Below are 24412 nucleotides of genomic sequence, written 5' to 3' on the forward strand. Positions count from 1 at the left end.
AATATTATAAAATGTATGTAATAGTGTTTTATTTTCTAAGAGAACACCAAAATAAAGCAAACAGACAAAACTAAAATTTTATCTTCCAAAAGTTTATGATCTGTTTAGGATAATAAGATTTATAGACGGTAAGTTGATGTACCCATATTTACCTAAGTGTGGAAGAAATATATTTCATATATTGATATGAAATATATAATATATTAGGCATTTATAAAACTACCAATAACAATCCTGAAGTATTATACCAGCTAAGCAGAGGGAAAAAAATCCCTATCGTAACAAACTGTAGGGGTCTTTACCAACCATTGATCTTCATTACTACAAATTATTATTATTATTACTTTTAAATTTCACATTTAGTGTAAAGTATCTTCATAGTTTCAAATTATTCAGTTTTATAAATGTTATTCAAGTATTGCCTCTACATTTTGGATTGTTTTCAATAAGTTAATACATGTATGCTATGCCAGCTACTACCCAATTACTTAAAAGAACCTTAATTCATCAAGATCTATAGATACAAAAAGCATTTTTTTTTCAAAAATTTTACACACAAACACATACCTCAATACATGTTTCATGCAAAATTAATGATGTTATTATATAACTTTTAACAACTGTATGTACTATGCTTTGACAAAAAGAATGAAATGGTAATTCATTACCACTCTCTGTGTAGTATACCAAACAAGAGGCATTCTTGAGGTTCAGAGCTGAGAAAAGGGAAGCAGAAGTGGAGGCAGAGGAGGAGCAGGAGTCCAAACCCAAACCCAAACCCAGGCCTAAGCCACAGCTGGAGCCAGATGCCGGACCCAAGTGCACACGGGTGCAAGCAAGCCATGAGGAGCTGGCTGGGCAAGAAGAAGCAGTGATCCCTCACCCTCATCCCCGATAGCCAGACTCTGGATTGGCCTGCTGGTCAGGGGACCAAGAGCAGATCCCAAGTCAGGCTTTATTCAGCCTTCCACAAGGGCTAGTCCTGTGGAAGGTGCCTTCAACAGCAGGACCAGGTGGGTCACCATGACTGAGAACTCCATGTCCTACAGCCAAACCCATGTGGGTGAAAGCCTCCAAGAAATCCACAGTCCACCCTATGTATTCAGAAATGATCATGGCTGCCATCCAGGCTGAGAAGAACAGCACTGGCTCCTTGGGAAAATCCATCTGGAAATATAACAAGAGTCTCTATAAGATGGGTAAGACCACCAACTCCCAGATCTAGTTGTCCATCAAGCATCTGGTGACCACCAGTGTCCTCAATCAAACCAAAAGGGTGGTGCCTCAGGGTCCTTCTGTTTGGCCAAGAGTGGCAAGCCCAAGAAGTCAGTAGCCTTCAAAAAGATCAAAAAAGAAATCAAGAAGGTGGCTATGCCAAAGAAGTCAAAAAAGAAATCAATGTAGAAAGACCACACTGTTTTCTTCATTATCAATTCCTTAAACAATCCAAATGTAGGCTTAGAAGAAAAGTTTAGCATTAAGCACCTTTACCTTTGTGGATAAGATTCAGCTTGCTCTTGACAAGAAAAGAGTGCTTGAGTTATAGGAAGTGTAATTAGTGTGAAGAATTCAGCCTTTTTGTAAACTTCCAGATATCAAAATAGATTTTGATATATAACTGAGTTTTCTGAGATGACACTGCCTCTATTTCTATATCCATTTCACCTGGACTTTCTAAGCAGTCCTATGAATGTATCCCTATATGTGGTTATCAAAAACCGAATAGCTGCCTCACGACAATTAAGTACTTGTTATTTAAAGAGGGAAAAATATTAAAGTTTGAATTGAGTTTGTAGGCCTTCTGTCATTTAGTTTCTTTTTCCACACTAGTTAAAAGATTTAACCTAAATTCTAAGTGTTTGTAAAGAGTTAACTGTCCTACATCAAACTTGTGTTAAATAATTCCATCCACTTATACAAGAAGAAGATTTGGAAGAAGTAGAAGTTGGGCACTAGTTTGTACGCCTATGAGTCAGTAAAGACTAAAGTAATACCCCATGTTGAGTTGATTATTTTGATATATGATAAAAAAAATCTTTGAGGTAAAATAGTAATTCTGTTAACTGGAAGATCACAGGATATATCCATCATATTTTTCAGGACAGATAGTTTTTACAGTGGGGCAAGTAGGTTAAATTTATACTGTATGGAATTTGCATTTAGGTTCTAAAGAAAAGAATCTGTAGAGAAATCTATGCAATGTATAATTTGCCCAGATTAGTTTTCATTTGAGGAAAGGAGTTCTGAAATATCTTCAAAGTTTACTCATCAATTGAAAATCTTTCAAAAAGAGATTATTAGGAAACTGGTGTGTGGTGGTGGAAAAGAAAAGCTCCCTCAGTTTTTGGAGGGAAAACTTTAAAATTACTTTAATGGCTAAGTTTACTTGGTGCAGTTAAGAATTAAACTTGTCAATTTTAACATTGCTGTTACATCTGAAATAAACTTATGTGATGTTCTGGTAGTGAAAAAAAAAAAAAGAAAGAAATCAAGAAGGTGGCTATGCCAAGAAGGCTGCCTCGAAGCCCCAGCAAGAAGCCCAAAGCACCCCCAGTCAAGAAGGCCAAGAGGAAGCTGGCTACCACACCCAAGAAAACCAAAAAAAAAACCCAAGGTTATCAAAGCCAAGCCCATCAAAGCATCCAAACCCAAGAAGGCCAAACCAGTGAAGCCCAAAGCCAAGTCCAGTGCCAAGAGGGCTGCCAAGAAGTGACAATGAAGGTTTTTCTTATGGACACTCCTTCCTCTCTATTTTCTGTAAATACTTTTCTCCATTCTTCTCTCTCGGTCCTCATCTATAACCCTTTGCCCCATTCTATTCTGATTTTATTAGAGACAGAATTTGGATTCCTCAGAAATTGTAGAATAATTTCCTTTTCCTTAACCAGTTGTACAAGGACAGCAACAACCAATCTCATCTGTGTAATGATGAGGATATACTTATATTTTGTTTTGTTGATTTGCTAGTAATATTACAGGGTTAGGGATTTAGGTGGGTATGTGTGTTTTGTTGAGTAGTTTGTTCACTATGAAGATAGATGGCAGAGGACAGAACAGGCAAGGTAGTTTGTTCTGGCTAGACGAGTGGGAACCCAGAACTACAGGGGTTGTAGGAGTATCTTTAAGTCTTTCTTTAAGTTGGGCACCCCTTTTGAGACTTTCAGAACCTTTGGTGGGGAGGAAAGGGGTGGCAGCTTCGAGCAGCAAAGAAGGGAAGTAGAAAAAGCTCTCCCTGGAGTGACTTCCCAATGATGAGCAGTGGCAGGTCCAAGCCCAGTTTCCTTCTCACTTTTGTTAATCTGCCCTTATGGTCTCTCTGTTTTCTTAAGGAAGGGGATGGGGTCCAAGTAATGGTTGGGAGAAGCTAAAGCTTTTGCCAGTCAGCTAGAAACTATCCATTGGAGGGTCTTTGGGCTTCACAAAGTCCCCTGTTAAATGGAAGTGGAAACTTTTGGGGAAGGTGAGAGGAATCAGTCAGCCAAGTGCTTCAGTGTGCACTGTTGAAACTTTGGGTTTTTCCACATAATTGATGGATTGTGTCCTAGAAGGACTTTTTGGTGGTTGTCTCTATTGCATAAGACATGGCTTTATCTGGTCTCACTAGTCACTTAAAAACCTCCTGACCTCTTTTTACTTCTGAGTCTTTTATAAATAGTTATAGACAGGGAAGGGGAAGGACAGGAAGTTGACAGTAAGACAATGCAGTTGATTTTGAATTTGCCAAGCAGTTTTAGAGACTAGGTCTGTGTATATGTATATATGCCTGGCTAGGGCTAATATTTAACATTACACACTGGGAGCTGGGAGAAAAAGAAAAAAAACTGTACAGTTGTCTTCCTTTTATTTTTAATAAAATAGGAAAATCACCCACTTGCATTCCCCCCCTACACACACACCTTTTTCAAACAAGTGTTATTTGTGCCAGGAAAAGATTTGCTATCATCATAATTTTAAAACTTTGCATTCTTATGCATCATAATTATATCTAGAATGTCTTTTGTACATTCTAAAATCATTTTTATGGATATAGAAAAGCTTTGGGGAAGTTCTTTTTCATCTAAAGACCTGTTGAGGGGTAGTTTCTGCTTCTGTGTGACAGAATTATAAAACTTAAGCAGTAGAATTGTGTTATATAGTAAAAGGATCTCAATCACTTGCTAGCACTATGATCTGGCAAATAATTTATTTCCTAGGTTTCTTTTTGGCACCTGAGGCATGAGTACATTTTATTAGATTAACTCAAAGATCCTTTCAGTTTTAAAATGCTGTGCAAGGCCTAAAAAAGGATTGAGGGTAGATCTACCCAACTAATTTTCTCAACCTTAATCTTAAGATAAATTCCTATTTATTATTAAGGCCACATAAGTATTAAAAATAATTTCATCTATGTTAGTGTAGTCTCACTACAATTGTAACAGTTAAAGTATATTCTATCACCAAGTTTTGGAATCCCCAGAACCTAACCAAATTTGTATTTTATCATATTGAGGCTTGCTGGTAATAGAAGCTTATAAGTATGACTTGGTCTTAAAAATAACTTCATCATCTGGGAATGGAACCACGATTTGACTCAGCTGTCCTTCTCCTTGATCTATACCCAAAAGACTTAAAAACAGAATACTACAAGGACACAGCCACATTATAGCAGCATAATTCACAATAGCTAAACTGTGGAGCCAACCTAGATGCCCCTCAATGGATGAATGAATTTAAAAAAATGTGGCATATATACACAGTGGAATTTTACTCAGCAATAAAAGAGAATAAAATCATGGCATTTGCAGGTAAATGGATGGCATTGAAGAAGATAATGCTAAGCGAAATTAGCCAATCCCAAAAAAACAAATGCCGAATATTTTCTCTGATATAAGGAGGCTGACTCATAATGGGGTAGGGAAGGGGAACATGGGAAGAACTGATGAAATCTAGATAGGGCAGAGGGATGGGAGGGAAAGGGTGGTTAGCAAGGATGGTGGAATGTGATAGACATCATTATCCAAAGTACATATGAAGACACAAATTGGTGTCAATATACTTTATATACAACCAGAGATATGAAAAATTATGGTATATGTGTGTAATAAGAATCATAATGCATTCCACTGTCATTTATTTAAAAAAAAAAACTTCATCAACCCTAGCCAGAGCAATTAGGCAAAAAAAATTAAAAGGATATGAATAGGAAAAGAAGACCTCAAACTACTCCAATTTGCCAACGATATTCTATATTTAGAAGACCAAAAACACTGTACCAAAAAGCTTTTAGAATTCATAAATAAATTCAGCAAAGTAACAAGATAACACCCATAAATCAATTGTGTTCTATACACCAGTGATGAATCAGCTGAAAGAGAAATTAGGAAAACTATCCCATTCACAATAGCCTCAAAAAAATAGTGGGAATTAATTTAACAATAGAGGTGAAAGATCTCTACAATGCAAACTGCAGAACACTGAAGAAAGAAATTGAAAAAGGTCTTAGAAGATGCAAAGACCTCCCATGTTCTTGGATAGGCAGAATTAATACCATACAGATTTGATACAATTCCTATTAAAACTCCAATGATGTTCTTCACAGAACTAGAAAAAGCAGTCATGAAATACATTTGGCAAAATAAGAGGCCCAGAATAGTCAAACTAATCTTTAGTGAGAAAAGTGAAGCAGGAAGCATCACAATACCAGACTTTAAATTATAGTACAGAACTACAGTAACAAAAACAGCAAAATATCTGCATAAAAATAGACACGAAGACCAATAGAACAGAAGACACAGAGACAAACCCACACAAATACAGTTATCTTATACTAGATAAGGCACCAAAAACATACATTGGAGAAAAGATAGCCTCTTCAATAAGTGGTGCTGAGAAAATTGGAAGTCCATATACATTGGCTGTGGCTCTCAACACATATACAGTAAATGAAATTTATCTCCTATCTTTCACCCTACACAAAACTCAATTCAAAGTAGATCAAGGACCTAAGTAAGCATTAAACCAGAGACCCTATGGCTACCAAAAGAAAATATAGGCCTGCATCTCCATTATGTTGTCTTAGGAACAGACTTCCTCAGTAAGACTCCTAGAGCACAAGAAGTAAAATCAAGTATCAATAAATGGAATGGTATCCAACTAAAAAGCTTCTTTGCAGCAAGGGAAACAAGCAAGAGTATAAAGAGAAAGCCTACATAATGGGAGAAAATCTTTTCCACCTGCACCTCAGAGCATTAATCTCCTGGATATATAAAGAACTCAAAAAACTTAACACCCAAAAACAAATAACCCAATCAATGAATGGGCACTAAATAGGCACTGAATAGGCACTTCACAGAATAGGCATCGAATAGGCACTTCTCAGAAGAAAAAATATGAATGGTCAACAAATATATAAAAAAATATTCAACATCTCTAGCAATTAATGAAATGCAAATCAAAACTACACTGAAATTCCATCTCACCCCAGTCAGAATGGCAATTATCAAGAATGATAATTGTAACAGTAAGTAACAGTAACAGTAAATGTTGGCGAGGAAATTGCTAGTGGGACTGCAAATTGCTGTAACACCATGGAAAACAATATGAAGATTCCTCAGGAAACTTGGAATGGAACCACCAATTGACCCAGTTATCCTCAGCATATACCCAAAGGACTTAAAATCAGCATATTATAATAACAGCCACATCAATGTTTATAGTAACTCAATTCACAGTATCTAAGCTATTGAACCAACCTAGATGCCCTTCAACAGACGGATAGATAAAGAGAATGTAGAATATTACTCAGCCATAAAGAAGAATGAAATTGTGGCATTTACTGGTAAGTGGATGGAACTAGTTACTATCATGCTAAGTGAAATAAGCCAATCCTAGAAAACCAAAGGCCAAATGTTCCCTCTGATATGTGAATGCTAACACATAATAAGGAGGGGGAGGAGGGAAGAATAGAAGCATTGGATTACACAAAGGGAAATGAAGGAAAGGGTGGGGGATGGAAACAGGAAAGAGTAGAATGAATCAGACATAACTTTCCTGTTATATATGAGTACACGACCAGTGAAACGCCACATCATACACAACCACAAGAATGGGATCCTAATTAGAATAAATTATACTCTATGTAACTATCATATATATATCATATGTAAAATTTTTTAAATCTTTTTTTGGAAAGTGGGGTACCAGGGATTGAACTCAGGGACATTTTACCACTGAGCTACATCCTCAGCCCTATTTTGAATTTTATTTGGAGACAAGGTCTCAATGAGTTGCTTAGCACCTCACTTTTGCTGAGGCTGGCTTTGAACTCGCGATCCTCTTGCCTGAGCCTCCCAAGCTGCTGGAATTACAGGCATGCACCACTGAGCCTAGCTAAAATTTTTAAAAAATAAAAATTTTTAAAGAACTTCATCAGATTTGAGGACTACTACTTTGCTACACATATAAGATACTTCTGGTGGTCCTAGGGCTGTAGATGTTTTTTAACTCAAGCATTTAATAATAGAAGAAAACTTCCCTATCCAAGTTTCAGGAATTTCCTGTTTCTTTAAGGATTAAATACAATTTTTTTATGTGGCATTCTAGATTTGCTACATCTTGGTTTCTATGTCCTTCTCCCTTTTTATTCCCATTATACCCTGCTTGAACTCTCAGCATCATGATTTCAACCTGATACCTGTGTCCCAGATGTGTCATAGCATTCTTGCTTCCTTGCCTGAACTAATTGTATTCCTCTTTCTTGCCACTTGTTCAAATCCTACCTTTTTTTCAGGACCCAACTAGGTCTCGTTTTGCCTACAAAGCCTTCACTCAGGGCCAGCCTCAGGTAACCAATAGCTCACCTTCTCTTCCTGGAGCCTCTAGTGTCTCTCCATTCATTTACTACTTATTCTCAGCTGTCTGGTATGCTAACTTCTCTTTTATGTCCAAGTCTTTTCTTTTTGATAGGATTGTAAATTCCATGAGGCTACTGGTGTTTTCCCTCCCCCCACTCCTCCCCCCCCCTCTAGTATTGGGGATTGAACCCAGGGTCACTTGACCACTGAGCCACATCCCAGCCCTTTTCATATTTTATTTTGAGACAGGGTCTCCCTAAGTTGCTGGGATTACAGGCATGTACCACTGCGCCTGGCTCAAGTATTCTCTTTATTTTAATTTTGGTTTTATTTAATATTTTACAGATTATCAGAGTAATACATGCTTGTTGTAACAATTGAAACAATACATGAAAAATATTAAACTGTTGAACCAGGCACTATAAGTACTTTATAAACATTAACTCATTTACTCTCAGCAACAATTCAACAAAGTATGTATCACTAAAAAATATTTTTAAGTAGTTGTCACTGTTATCTATATTTTACAGATGATAGAAATAGGTTGCAGAGAAGTAAATATCAGGAACTTTCCACCATACATTGTAAATAAAGTTTTGTTGGAACATAACCTACTCCCATTCAGTTAAGAGTGTCTATATCTTCCTACATGCTAAAATGGCAAAATCAACTGCAAAGCCTAAAATATTTACTATGTGGCCCTTTGACAGAAAAACTTTCTGACCTGTGACCAAGACCATACAGTTTGTTAGTAACAGAATAAGGACTAAACCTGACTCTTTGACTGTACTGTCCATCCTCTTAATCATTTTACTATACTCCCTTATTGTTATCCTTCTACCCTTAAATCACCCTCTGAGGTTATGCTGTTAAGAACTTCACCTGCTTCTTTCTACACCTTTTTCCTTGCTTATACAAATGTGCACAATTATCTGTGAATACACACACACACACACACACACACACACACACACACACACATGCACACACTTATTCATGCCTAAATGAAAGTTATCTAACACATGCATTTTTTTTTTCTCTAACGGATATCACAGGAACTTAGGAATCAATCAGCATTTCCTTATGCTTGGGGCCATTTTAAATAGCAAAATCATAAAAGGAAGCCCAAAAGAGTTAAATAATTGGGCACTAAATAGACTAAAATAAGTACACATGTTTACAGTATGATAGCTGAACTGAGAAGAATGAGAGTGGCTTTATTTCAGCTATCATACTGTAAACATGGAAACGTGAGCTTCAGATGACAAATTTGTTGCTGCCCTATGCATATCTGTAAATGATTGCAAAAATGAACAATTGTTGGTTCTGGATTTACAAATAAATTGGAGTGAGTAAGAAAGTACACAAATGTGCAACCTACTAATAACAAGAATCGAACCCAGTGCCTCACACGTGCCAGGCAAGTGCACCTCTGCTGACCACAGCCCCAGCTCCTTTTTCCCCCTTTTGAGATGTTGGGGATTGAACCTCCCACATTAGGCAGTGCTCTAGCACTGACTACATAATATAATGCAATATATTTCCATTTATTACCTCTAAATGTATCAAATTTGAAGTAAAAAAAATATCTTTCTGTCCTAGCTGTGATAATAGTATAGTTGGTGGGATGAATATATTTAAAAATACTAATGTTTTTCACCTTATTTTTTTCTAGGAAACAGTTTTTCCATCCCAAATCACTAATGAGCATGAGTCACTGATAATGGTGAAGAAACTTTTTGCTACTTCTATCTCATGCATAACATACCTAAGGGGCCTGTTCCCAGAGAGTTCTTATGGAGAACGCCATTTGGATGGTAAAAATTAATTAAAATGGTTGCTTTGGTTGTTATAGCCATTTTCTCTATTTAGCAAGAGTAAATTCATTTCTCACAATGTACTAATTGCAACTCATGGGTCTACAAGACTAAGTTGCTAATCCATTTTCCATTTTAATTTCACTATTTTAGTGGTTTTTCTTAAAAGAAACATTAACTTCTGACAAGTTACAAGTGAAAAAAATATATATGTATGGACAAGCGTAGTAGTATTTCTAAGCTATCCCTGTAAAATAATAGCCAGAACAAAATCTGAATGCTAAAGATTCACTTTAGTCTTCACCTTATTTGAATTTGTTCTTTGAGGAAGTTCAAAGGAATCAGGTGAAAAACTCTTCTCCCTATTAACATATATAACTATGCTGGGGGGAAAAAAGGCAAATCTATTTGTTGATTATTATGGATATTTATTTATTTTTTTTTTATTTTTTTTTTATTGGTCGTTCATAACATTACATAGTTCTTAATACATCATATTACACGGTTTGATTCAAGTGGATTATGAACTCCCGCTTTTACCCCGTATACAAATTGCTGTATCATATCAGTTACCTTTCCATTGATTGACATATTGCCTTTCTATATTATGGATATTTAGACAAACTACTATTCTTACTAGTTCTGTCTTTTTCTCAATTGCCAATTTCACTCCTTTTGTTTCTTGTGCCCTTAAACATATCACTTTATTGCCTTGTATCATAAGCTATTTCTGGCTCCTTTCCTTCCTTCATATTAAAAAAAAATTTACCTGGGATTCTTCAGTTTTTCAAAATATTAGTGTCTTTTTTTTTTAAAGACACTAATATTTTGGACTTTGGATCTCTTTGGTTTGTTATTAAAATGGGAACTGTCATTTGGAAAATTAATAGAGCCACAAGTTTCTTTGTTAAGATGTTATTTTTTCAAAATCTAAATTTAACTCTCTCACATTCATATTTAATGGCATAACTTAGCCTCATTCCAATTAAATTTTTAAGTAGTTTTTAATTCTCTATATAAGCATCAATGAAATGCATGTGTACTATAAACAATATCAGCATGATATTGTGATCATGATAACTTAATTTGTATTATATGACTTTTTAAAAAATTATGGTATATAAATCTGTAGTAGTGAATACGTTTATATAGCATCTCATTACAGTTTCTCCTTGTATTTATAATATGGAATTGTGAAGGACATGTTTTAGGTAATTAAGCACTTACTGTATGTCAGTCACTATCCTAGACATGGGGTTAAAACCATTCCTTTGACAGTTTTGTCTCCATTTCACCATTTGTACTTAAAGTAACCCACATTATTAAAATGCTCAATTCTCCTATGTCATTTTCTTTCTAATAATCTTTAAATGTTATGCCAACCTGGAATGATTTTCATATCCTTCATTTGAAGAAGAGATGATGTCTATTTTAGGGTAGGAAAACAATATGAAAAGGTAATTGACTCATACAAAATTATAACAAATCAGTGATTGACTTTTGACTGATCTTAATCAAAACACTTTTAATATGATGTTTCTTTTCTTCCCTAAACACTTGGCTTTATTACCAAATATTATTTCCATCTGAAACCCAAGTATTTAGGGAAGAAAAGAACCTTGAGAAAAATCTATGCAAATTTTTTTTCATTTTTCATTCAGTGAGATGGAGAGAAATGAGATTGAGGTGTATGTTTTAAATTAGTCAATGGAGTTAGTCTCAATACTATGATTACTTAAAATTGAAAAGAAGTAAAGAAGTAACAAATCAATTTTGCAATCCAGTTGTTCTGTGTTATAAACATGAAAGACTGCTAAACTGTCATCAAATTGGGACTAATATAATTATCAACATAGGATTTATTTTTAAAATGATATTTAGAGATTCAAAATGTTTTATAGGCCATAAAACTAAATAAGTTATATAACTGAAATAATGGAAAAACCCTAGCATGGACATTCTCAGTACTGTACTCAGCAGATGAAAATAGACTGTTTCTATTTTTATAGATCTCAGTTTAAAAATTCTTCGAGAAGACAAAAAATGTCCTGGGTCACTGCATATTATCAAATGGTAAGTAACCAAAATTTCAAAAAAGTCGAACAAATTTTTATAATAGCCGAAATTGCCCATAAGATTTGATTTAGTATGATCATTTCCTTAAAACCATTTCTTTCTTTAAAAAAAATTTCTAGAAATTTGTAGCAATTCTTCAATAGTACTTTAAGATTATTTTAAGATACTGATTTGTTTTCAAAAGAAAATAAACTTGTATAAAGAAACCATCAAGATTTGTTTATTATCATTTGAACCTCAGTGTAATAAACATTATGAGAGAAAAAAAAAAGATGTTCCACTGCCTTAGAATTGCTTAAAGTTCTAAAAGCATTTAAAAGATGTTGGGAGATTTAAAAATAATTAAATGGGAAAGGTAACATGGTTAAATAGTTAAATGGTTATCAATTCAATATATTTAAAAGCAGGAAAAGGGTAAACTACTTCTGTACTTGGCAATATTTTTTACTTTTTTTCATGTGGTCCAAATTGACATCAAACGTTTATTTCTTGACAGGATTCAAGGTTGTTTTGATGCTTTGGAGAAGAGATATGTAAGAATGTTTTAAAATTTTTACCAGGGTCTTTAAAAAGTTTAGATTTTTATCTTATATTTTATTTTGTTGTGTTTAACAGTGTATCAGTACCTACATTTGCATTCACAAACCAGTTTCCTTTTACTTTATGTCTTTGTAGTCTCATTGATGTCTCCTTTATGACAGTTAGAAGTGAAACCCTCATTTTTTTATTCTTCATATGCGTATCTTTTTGACCACAAAATTTCCTCTGAAGTCACTGGAAGATATCCACAGGATGTGGGATAGAGGAGGCATGAATCTGATAGTTAGCACATTGAACATATTCAAAATAGTGGTGATTCATTTGCAGATATGAAAGGAAAAAAATGACTTGAATAATTGATTTTTATTCTTAGTTATTTTGGTAACTGTGTTCAATTCATGTATGTAACTTGTTCTCTGAATTAACTACTGTTTTACCTAGAATTTTTTTAAAAACGCAACTGAATAGAAGACATTGTATTTTATATAAAAAATGCAAACATTCAAAGAAAAAACATGGAAGTATTTATTATTTGATAAGTTCCTTTTATTTAGCCTAGATTCAAATTTGAAGATTTAAAAATATAATATTTATACTTATAAGATTTCTCAATAAAGTTAAAAATATCAGCCAGAGAAATTTGTTTAGAAAATCCAGAAACTAAAAATAATTATAAAGATGTATTTTAAAAGTATTTTTAAAAAACTGTCATTTAATTTTAACCAGTTCTCCAGGTATTAGTAATTTAGCTATAAAGTTTTTGTTTCTAGGATTTTCATATTTGTTTTAATAACCCTCCAAAATTACCACAATTTCATATATTATGTGAAATATACCCCTATTGAATATGAAGTAGGAAACTGCTTAATTGCTGAGTTGCTGCAAGGCAAATAGGTAATACTGTTCCTCTTACCATTCAGTTACTTGCATGAATTAAGGTTGCAGTTCAACATGGCATAAGGGTCATGTGGTATTTAAATATAATTAAATATATCATATATCTTTGTGAATAATATTTTGATGAAACTGTTTCCATCATTTTCAGTCATGATATAGCAATGTCACAATGATACCCAGAGCAAGGAACTGTGCCAAGGAACACTGGGTTATAAAAACTTTATATAAACTTCATAGCAATCACTAGTTTTTACTATTGTTCTGGACAATAAAGAATGTGCTGCCAAAGCCCATTTTACAAAAATAAGAAAGAATAAAAACACAACTCAAATTTAAGTGCATCTGATCTTTCATGCTTCCCTAGAGAGCTATGAAAAGTGTGAAAAAATGGAGGCACTGGTCTTAGTTGAAGAGACAAGGTGCATATAAATTAAATTTCTACCACAGCTTTCCCTCCTTCTTCCCATCTATGTCTTCTTTTTACTCCTCAATTCTGACTTTTTTTTAATATTTATCTTTTAGTTATCAGCGGACACGACATATTTGTTTGTATGTGGTGCTGAGGATCAAACCCGGGCCGCATGCATGCCAGGCAAGCACGCTACCACTTGAGCCACATCCCCAGCCAGAATTCTGATTTCTTTAAGAAATTTTATGTGATTAAGCCTTCATGGGTGGGAGGAGCCTTCCATTGGATTATTTAGTACATTCATATATTTCCCTCTTCACTGAAATTATTATTTACGACTTATTCAACTCTGGCCTTGGGGACCTAGGGATACAAATATAAAACAGGTGAGGGCAAAAGTTCATAGACAACAGTAGAAAATGAGCACTACTTATATGCAGGGCAAATGATCAATGGTTACATACTGGCCCAGCTCTACCTGATGAGAAAATGTTGGTTGTACTTCTGTATTGATGATAAATCACTGCTTTTCTGAGGTCCCAGGTGAACCTTCACCAACTTCCTTTTTTTTCTCTCAAGACTTTTCTCAAATCTAGCAACTAAGGATTAACACCTCTTGTCCAAAAGTTGTGTCTACAAGTCCAGCTCTAGACTAAGTCAGCGCCCCTTCTGATTGGTCAACACCTGTGCCATATTGGACTTCAAATATTGATTTTTTCATATCAGTTTGATATTTTTATTTAATATATATATATATATATATATATATATATATATATAATTGACTATCACCCCTATAATAACAAGTATAAGTAACTATAAGACTCAGAAAATGATGCTTGCTGGGACTGGGGTTGTGGCTTGGTGGTAGAGTGCTTGCCTAACATGTGAGGCACTGGGTTCAATCCTCAGCACCACATAAAAATAAATAAATAAAAATATTGTGTCCATCTACAACTAAAAATTTTTTTAAAAGAAAAGAAAAAAGAAAATGATGCGTGCAAAGTTGGGTGTGATGGTACATGCCTGTAATCCCAGCTACTTGGGAGACTGAGATAGGAAGATCACAACTTGGGAGGCCAGCCTGAACAACTTATTAAGATCCTGTCCCAAAATTTAAAAAGGGCTGGGAATGTAGCTCAGTAGCAGAGCATCCCTGAGTTCAGTCCAATATTGGAAAGAAAAAAAGTGATAGATGTCAAAGGAGAGCTACTAATCAGCTGCAGTATGAGGCATGGAAAAGGAAATATTGTACTCCATAAGGACATAAGGAGAAATTTTGAAAGACTTTTGAGCTTTTGATACCCTGAGTGTTTGGACAGGTTGAAAAAAGGAGGTCATCACTGGCATACTAAACAACATTCTTTTATTCTCCTTCATCTACTCATTTAGCAACATCTTCTGGGTGTTCATCATTAAGGTGCCATACAATATATTTAAGAGCTAGAATTTCAGAATCAAACCGTTTTAGGTGAATCCCAGTTTTATCACTTAATACCTGTGTGACTTTGGTCTAGTAACCTACCTCTTAGTACTACATATATAATGGGCATAATAATAGAACCTACCTTTTAGGGTTATCTAAGAACTGAGAATTCAATGAGTTAATAATTGAAAACAATGGTTCTCAAACTTTAGTTCATATCTGAATCACCTGGAGGGCTTGTTAAAACACAGATTGCCAAGCCCCATCCCCAAATTTCTGATGTGATTCCTCCTCTCCAGGGGCGTCACGGTGTACTAGAGAGTTACTTCTTAAATAAAATAAATCTAACATTCTATGTACTAAAATAACATGTAATGTACAAGAATATCTTAACTAGTTTGATGCATTTATTATACTAAATGATTATGTGTATAACTGATGTTTTAGAAATTGACTTAAGCTCTTAGATAAATAGTATTTACATTATTTTCCAGTTTTTAATATTTTATAACTTCTCTCAGGTGATTTTGTGCTTGTAGGGAATAAGATTTTAAAAGTAGTTTAAGTAAAGTCAAGTTGGATTATCTAGAGATTCTTAGAATATGTGCTAGTAGATGATTATTTACAGTTATGAATTTTGGGTGATTTTTACATTGTTTTCCTTGTGCTGTATGTATACTATGCTTGAATTATTCAAATAATTATGTAAATTTTTTAATAATTATTATTTAAAAGATGATATATTTATCTCTTTACTCCCATTCTCAGTTCCCCACCATTGAAAATCCCCGTCCCAATTACATTCTTTCAGAAACCTGAATCTGATCATGTCATTCTTGTACCTAAACAATATCCAGGGCTTTTAAAATAAAGGTCAGAGTCCTTCACATGACCTGCAAGACCTGTATGATCCCTATCTGCCTTCCCAAAGCATTGCTCTAATTTCCATGTTCAAGCAACACAAAGATTCTAGTACATGCCAAGCTCCTCTGAATTTTGCACATATTCTTTTGTCTAGAAAATTCTTCCCTTGACCCCATACATATTATCTACCTAACTCCAATTTATCCTTTAAGTCTATGCTTAAATATTTACTTCTCCAGGAGGCTTCCATGACATTCCCTCTTCCCCAGCCTAGATTATCCCTCTATTTAGTATTCTCAAGCCATCTCATGCTGCTTTTTTATAGCCATTAATACAATTGCAATGATGTAGCTACTATGCTGGGTTTTTTGGTTTAATATTGGTCTATGCTGCTAATCTGCAGGTTTCCTGAGATCAGGGGCCATATGTATTTTACATGTATGAATGAACTATTAATTGATTAATACCGTTTCACGGAGTGATCTTAAAAATCAATTATATGCAACAACCAAAATAACCACAGGGTGTCACTAAAGTTTTAGTTATTTGCAATGAAATTACAGTCCTAAAATTTTCCCATTTGAATTCTAGGCTTAGAAATAATCAAGCTTTTTTTTTTTTTTTTATCTATGCTATATATTCTATTCTATTAATCAGAGAGAATCTCTTAATAGTAGTATATATAGAGAGAGAGGCAAGAGTTTTATAGACATCAGCCTTAGATTTTTATTCTAGGAGATTAGTTTTAAAAGAGATACTTTTTTTTTAAGATACTTGGGGTATCTTTAATTTTTAGAAACAAGGAATTATTTCATATATCTTGATGCATTTATGCATTTATTGCCTCACAAATTCAAATATAACTTCTTGAGAATAGGGTAGTTACCTTTTTTTTTTTTTTATATCCCCTTCCTTTCCAGCAGTCTTGGGTATGTAATAGGTACTACTTGAATGAATGAATAATTAGTATTCCTTTATCTGACTTTTTGAATAATTTTTTCTACCTAAATATTTGTAATATGTCTGAAATACTATCTTTTCCATATTTTTAATTGTGCATTATAGTTGTACATAATGGTATGTTATACATACATATAACAACAATATTAACTTGGCCAATATCATTCCTCAATATTTCCCCTTTTCATCTCCTTCTACCTCCCCTTGGTTCCTTTCCTCTACTTTCTCTGAAATAATATTTTAATTAGCTTTTGTTAAAAATAACAATGATATAGATATAATTATGTTCTAACAAAGTTTTCTTTTTTCTTGAAGCTACATATGGCAGTACTTACAGTAAGTACATACTTAAAGATAACTAAACCTCTGTCTCTACTTCCTTGACTTTTGTATTCTCCCTCTTCCTTTTTTATCCATATTATTACATTTTAGAATTTAAAAAATAGTTCATCAGAATTTTTATTAAAACATTAATTATATATTTTGTAGATTATAGACATGGAGAAACATGGGATATACTATCTGCTTCATCTGTTGGCTATCAGGATTTTTATATTTTTAAAGTTACTTTACAGGCTCAAAGTTTTTTGTTTTTGAAATTTTATAGACTCTTTTGAAGTTTTGTATACTCCTGATTATCACATGGCATATGTAGTTTAAAAAAATGAGAATATGCCATTAAGAATCTTAGATATATGATTTGTTTAAACATTTAAACCATGCCAATTATTTAGAACTTATTGTAGCTCATTCACAGTAGTTGTAAATACCTTATATTTCTTGTATGGAATTAATCCTTAATAGTCAGTGTTCATAAAGTATTCTAATGGATCCATGTTCACAAAACAAGAGCTTATCCTATCTCCAGCTTGAAATATGTATCAATACAGTACTCAATTGAGTACAAATTGTCCTCTTTATATAGAAAATGTATTCTGTGAGGAATAATCTAGTAAATTTCAGAAATTAAATGCTGTTTATTTTTTCTTTAACAGCTTTACACAAATCCAAAGGAACCTGAGGTAAGAAGACAAACGTATAAGTAGATAGTATATGTGTATTATATTTAAGTATATTTACCTGAGTTGAGACTATAGACTATGTTGCTATACTACTATTTGAACAGCAAGAGTGAGCTCTTTCAACATATTTTCTTATAAATGTGGCCAATCCTTTAGTATGAGATTTTCAAATATTACCTAGGAGTATTTTTTTTAAAAAAAGGCATTGAGTAGAACTGGGCCTCTTCCATAACATATTAACATTAAAAGACTCTCTTGATATATAAATATATAAAAAACACATTTTATTTCTTTTAACTGATTCTGGAAATTGCTTATGGTCTTTTAGTAAAATAAACCAGACATGGCATAATTCTAAACTTTTTTTTTTTTTGCCAACTAAATTCTCCCCTTTTGACCTTTACAGAGTTTCAGAATTTTTTTACCTCTTTACTTCCCTATCTATTTCTTTCTTTACCTTAGTGATTGCTACTTATCCTCAAGGCCAACTTAAATTCAAATCTTTCATAAAAGCCTCTCTGGCTAGATTGTCTACACTAACTTCTCTAAATTTATTTTCCAGAAGAACCCCACAATTTAACACTCTCAATTGACTCATGCAGATTATTTTCCCAAGCAGACTGTGAATTCTTGAGGACAAGGTTCTTGTCTTGTTTTCTATCTTCCAGAGTGAATATTATAGTCCTAGAAACATAATAGTTACTTTTGCCACTTTGGCTTCTGTGGCTGTAGTACTGAGTTGGAAGGAGAAGCCCTCTGTTCTCTCCTCTTGTTCTGTTCTCTTCATCTTCTTCCTAGCTTTCTTTACTTTTTCCTTGCTTTCAGTTTTTCTTCTCTTAGCCAATGTATTTGGTCTAACTGCTCATATTCAAGACAAAATTGTTTTTAACTCTTAAAATTCTCTCTTTGCAAAATTATGAATAACCATGTAAGCAAAGGGGAAGCAACCTTTGAATACAGATGGATCACAATTTCTCAATGTCCAAACTAGTTTTACCTTTCTTTATCTTTGTCTCTTTTTTGTTTTAATTTTTTTTTGAAGTTATAGATGGACAGAATGCCTTTATTTTATGTATTTTTTTATGTGGTGCTAAGTATCAAACCAAGTGTCTCACACATGCTAAGAAAGTTCTCTGCCACTGAGCTGCAGCCCTAGCTGTCTTTGTCTCTTCCTTTTTTCTTAGGTTTAAACAGAAGTTTCCTAAACTACAACTTTCTGATAAGTTGTTAATTGGTTATTTTCTTGGTACAGCATTTACATGTTTTCTTATGAATGTAAAACTCCTAGTTATAAATCAGTAATTTGGTGGGTAGTGAAATGCTGACTAACTTAGCCTTAAATACAGAAAAAATCTTACAGAATGGGAAAAAAACTGAAATGAGTTTCAATGCTAGCACATACAACAATGAGGATAAAAAACAAAAACTTATTATATGGTAAATTCTAAGCTATCACTTATGACCCAAGAAAATATCTTGAATATTTGTAAATTATTCCCTATAGTGATGATCCCTAACTACTAGGTGTTCGTGGCGCCCTTCTGATTACTAAAAGATTTGATGGTTGCTTGAGGATATTAAAAAAACTCAAAAGAATAACAGAGTAAGCAATAATTATAGTATAACTACTACTATAGCATAACAACATTCATAGTGCCTAAAAGCATCCATCCACAAGATTACACTGTTTTATTTGCTGTTTAGCATCATGTCACTGATACTACTGTTTAGTTCCATGATCATATTCTTTTATGTACTCACAAAACAACATTCTCACATAAACAGTCTTTGGCATTTATCTGATATTGTGCCAAACATTTGAGTCATATCCCTAGAAATATATCTTTCCCTAGACAAAATTTCATAAACAATAATAATGTTAATATTTACCTAAAGCAGCAAAAATATACTTTACACATCAATTTAAATTTGCAGGACTCTTGTGACAAGTATGTTATGATACAACAGTGAAAGACTTTGGCTTAAGATAAATTGTGCTTCCCCAGTTCAAAGGCCAACAAAGTTTGGGGTACTGCACAAAGTTCTGGCATTTCTGCACATGAAGTTTTGTTCTGCTTGCCCCATCTTTTGAAAGAGAAATTGACAAAGGCAGCTGAAGTAGTAAAGAATGATAGCTTTTCATAGACGCATACTACAAAAAGTATGATGGGTATTAATAAGATATGTAAGCTGTATGTAAATATGTTAAATAAAGGTTTAATTTGTGACATAAAGAATTAGTATACATGAATATTGTAAAAATACAGATCTTATGATATTACCATCTATTCCTTTGTGCTTATTAGAGGTAGTCAATGTCCAATTATAATAGTCTCCTTCAGGAACTGAACTATAGGTGGTCCTTGTTTCTAACCACATTATGCTTTCAGAAATTTTGGTTTTTAAAAATGTTTATAAGATGAAACCCTAACTGAGCATGTACTCTGGGCTGAATATTTATTCATTCAGCAAATATAAATTGGGGCTGGACATGGTGGCACATGGCTGTGATCCCAGCAGCTTGGAAGGTTAAGGCAGAAGGAACACAAGTTCAAAGCCAGCCTCAGCAGCTTAGCAAGACCCTGTCTCAAAATAAAATGTAAAAAGGGCTGGGGATGTGACTCAGTGATTAAGTGCCAAATGTGTGTGTGTGTGTTTGTTTGTGTTTGTGTGTGTGTGTGTGTGTGTGTGTGTGTGTGTGAGAGAGAGAGAGAGAGAGAGAGAGAGAGAGAGAGAGAGAGAGAGAATGTACATATTATATGTGAATTGGGCTCATTTTATGTGCTTACCATTATTCAAACTACAAAAACATGAAAGTAAATGGAATAAATAAGGTCCCTGCCCTCTTGAAGCTTTATATTCTTATGTGGAGGGACAAATAATAAATAAGTAAACAAAATTTAGCAAAAACTTTCAGATAGTTATATTACTGTGTATGAAAAAAAAATAAATGTAGTTTACTAAACAATGCTGATGTAGAGATGGAAAAGGAAGAAATGAATGGCTGTGTTAGATTGGCAGTTCATAGAAAGCCTTCCTACCAGACCACTATTTTAGCTGAGACTGAATGACCAGAAGGAGTCAGCCTTTGCAGTTCTATGAGAGGCAATGGCATATAACAGGTAGAATAATATGCTAATTAACATTACAGGTACTGGAGTCAAATCTCAGCTCTACCACTTAACCAGCTTCTTCAGTAATGAGAATAATAATATATACTTCAGAGTAGCAAGGGCTACTGAAATCTACTTCATGGCTACAGCATTTTGGGCAGTGGCCAAATATTATCATTAACCGGAGATAGCATGTTCCAGAGTATAACTATACAAAGGCCCTAAGGGGGGAAGGAATCTTGGATGTTTATGAAAGAAAAGGTGCCATGATCCTATAGCTTAGTGAATGGGAGGGAAAGTGCAGGAGAAGTAGGTATTGGACAGATGAGTAAGGTCTTATAGACCAACATAATTCATAAATTAAAAGATGTCAGGGCAATGGGATGCCATTAGGTAGAGGGGTTTAAGCAAAGGTATTGCATGGTCTGATTTGTATTTCCAAAAACTTTTTGGCTATAGAATAGAGAATGAATATTAGATGGTCTTCCAATTCACTTTGAAGATAGTCCTGAAAAGTTTTACCAATGGATTGGAAAGTGAGGGAGAAGAGGCTACACGTGTTGCTGTTGCTTTGGTCTATATGAATGTGATCAGCATGGTTGATAGAAACAATTGATGTTCAATTTAAAATATCACCTTTGTCAGGCAACACAGCCTGAAAAGTGGGAGAACATTTTGTGAGTTATAATATACCTTCTTTGATAAATTAGTTTCAAGTTAATAAGATTAGCATCTTCTATAAAACAATTATAAATGTAAAGCCTATTGCTTCAGTGATCAAATAATAAAATACAAGTAAAATTATCAGCTACTGAAAGATTTCTTTCATTTAAAAAATAAAAACTCACAACATTAAATAGCTATAGTTAACTCAGAAACATGGGCAGCAGGAAATAGGCATTGTTTGACAGGGCAATTACATCCAGCATTGGTTAAGAGAAGACACTGTGTGTGTATCTAGCCTGTCCAGAGTGAACTTGTTGCTATTAGGCAGCTATAGATGCTTCTAATCTCACCCATCTCTCCTACTGTAGCCATAAACAGCCTTCTGAACTTTCATTTCTCAAGTAGGTTGTCTAGTTAGAAAAATACTTGTATCTTAAAATTAACTCCATGATAAATCTCTCACTTTAGAGTTTAACCAACATGAGCCAGTTTTCCCAGTACATGGTCACCTGTGATTAAGGTATTATTAAGGTGCAAGATCTGTAGAACTAGAAGACTAAACTTCAGAGTAGAGAAAAGTAATAGAAGCACTGGGACTTTTTCTGATCACTCTAACATCTTCATTCTCACATTATCAAGGATTAAATATTCAACCAGATGAATGAGGGGCACTTTTGTGTGTTCTGAAATCTGTCCCTTGTTATTTCTAGCTTTCTTAACAGAAGAGCAGATAGCAGTAATATCCAGTTTTTAGTGTAGAATTGAAAAAAATAATACTTGATACATCCCTTCTTTTTGTTCATCTAATCTTCCCTGAATTTCTGCAGTAGCCTCTTAACATGTCAGTTTCCATACCTTTCTTAAGATTGGCAGGGTGAGCTTTAAAAATGCAAATCACTCCCCGACTTAAAACCCTTCTGGTTTATATGGAATAAAATCCAACCCCCACTTACCATGGCCAATAAAACATAGCAACCCTCTCTACAACTTCATCTCCTACATTCTCCCCCTTGCTCTCTCATCTTTAGCCTCCTCTCAGATCTTGGAAGAGGGGGACATCCCTTCTAGAGAGTTTGTATTGCTGTTTGCTCTGCCTGGATCATCACACCCAAGGACTACACATGGCTTACCTCTCTTGAGGTTCAACTCAAATATCACTTCTTCGGGAATGCTTTCCTTGGCCCTTTCAAGCCAAATCAGTACTTTTCCCCCTTCATCTTCCATCAAAGCATCTGCTTCATATTGTTCACAGCAATCGTACTAGGTGAAATAATTTATTGATTATCTCCTGATCAGACTATAAATTCAAGAAAAACAGAGAGAAAAAGTTTTGTTCATTACTGTGACTCCAATGCTTGATACAAAACAGAATTCACTAAAATAGGTATTATGTGAATGAATAGTTTCTCAACTGATTCCCCCGTCATAACCTAGTGGGTCAGATACTTGACTGTGCCTTAGTTTTTCCAACTTCAATTATAATGGAAGTATTTATCATCTAACTCACTTTTGGAGAAAAAGTATCTTTATATCTGGAAATATTACTCCTAAATAATATAATACTGTGAAATAAACAGGTATATAGGAAGCATGGTAGGTATACAATGAAAATGTGCCTTATTATCAGGTAAAATTCTGGATTTCTTTTTAAAATTAATTTCTTTATTACCTTTGGTTTTTCTAGAAAGTGACTGAGATATACCAGTTCAAATTCAAATACACAAAAGAAGGAGCCACTATGGATTTTGACAGGTAGAATCTAATTATTTAATGAACCTGAGAAAGCATATAGAAGTGAGATAAACATAAGTTTTTATAAGCCAGAAAAAAGTTTTATACTTCTTTTATCATTTTCCCATAAATCCTATGAAACTTCACTATTATAAAAATGAACTGTAATAATTAAATTTCTGAAATCCATGGATTTAATTGATGAGAGTAGAGGAGATGGTAAGCATTGCCATTATATTAACAAGGCTGTCTGCACAATGTTGATTGAAGAACTCCATAAGGCCCTGTCTAGCTACTAACCCAATGTTTCTCAACTGCTATATTGAGATATTGATCTTTTACACATTCTATATAGTCAGTTGGGGCCAGGGTTAGATAAAAAACAACCCTGGACTATTTGCCTACATGCATAACTTTTGTCATCTGCCTACCTCACAGTGATGTACAAATAGCATTTTCTATGTGCTTCTCTGTATGGAAAAGACTGGAAAACACCTTATTGTCCTATCAAATCTAAAACTCCAAGTTTTAAACACATTTAGTGGATTAAATAGCACACTAGTGGATTAAATAGTAGTTCAGAAGGGCCCATTGCAGATGAAGATGTTTTGTTGAGGAGCAATATTTATTCTTCTTTCAGTAGTTTTTTGGCTTCAGATCAGCCAGGAGGTAGAGAGAGCTAAAGATTTACTGATACAATAGAAATGGAAGATGCAAATGATAGTGAAAAGCCCTAGGTAATGGAGTGCTCCAAGTAAGGGAGATGGATATCTCCAAAAGGAATGAATTTAAGAGAAATGTGGCAGAATTCTCCCTTTTCTCTATTATTAGCTCTCTGGAGCTTGACGATTTCTCTCTAATACTCACTTTCTTAATTATTCCCTCATTTATAATACTTATAGGCAATACTCAAATGTGAGAACAAAGTTCCAAAAATGAGAGTTAAAATTTTAATCATCACTAGCTAACATTTGTATAGCATTTTACAGATTATATTCACATTTACACGTATTTTCTCACATAAAGCTGTTGTTTTTACTCTCTAAAACTCAAATATAA

At 34.0% G+C, this 24412-nt stretch overlaps 1 protein-coding gene and 1 pseudogene across 1 annotated transcript in view; both read left to right on the forward strand.

Moving 5' to 3' along the window:
- Positions 1-1057: 1057 nt before the first annotated feature.
- Positions 1058-2713, forward strand: LOC113196845 (histone H1.0-like; annotated as a pseudogene).
- Positions 2714-6484: 3771 nt separating this feature from the next.
- The window catches only part of Hormad2 (HORMA domain containing 2), a 62249-nt gene continuing 44321 nt past the window's right edge, over positions 6485-24412 (forward strand). Inside the window, exons 1-8 of the mRNA XM_026408948.2 lie at positions 6485-6499; positions 7769-7822; positions 9508-9649; positions 11659-11722; positions 12222-12258; positions 17137-17157; positions 17817-17843; positions 23307-23374. Coding sequence (XP_026264733.2) covers positions 6485-6499; positions 7769-7822; positions 9508-9649; positions 11659-11722; positions 12222-12258; positions 17137-17157; positions 17817-17843; positions 23307-23374 — 428 coding nt within the window. The remainder of the gene's footprint in view (positions 6500-7768; positions 7823-9507; positions 9650-11658; positions 11723-12221; positions 12259-17136; positions 17158-17816; positions 17844-23306; positions 23375-24412) is intronic.

This window comes from Urocitellus parryii, chromosome 3 (genome assembly GCF_045843805.1).
Source record: "Urocitellus parryii isolate mUroPar1 chromosome 3, mUroPar1.hap1, whole genome shotgun sequence".
Classification (NCBI taxonomy): Eukaryota; Metazoa; Chordata; class Mammalia; order Rodentia; family Sciuridae; genus Urocitellus; species Urocitellus parryii.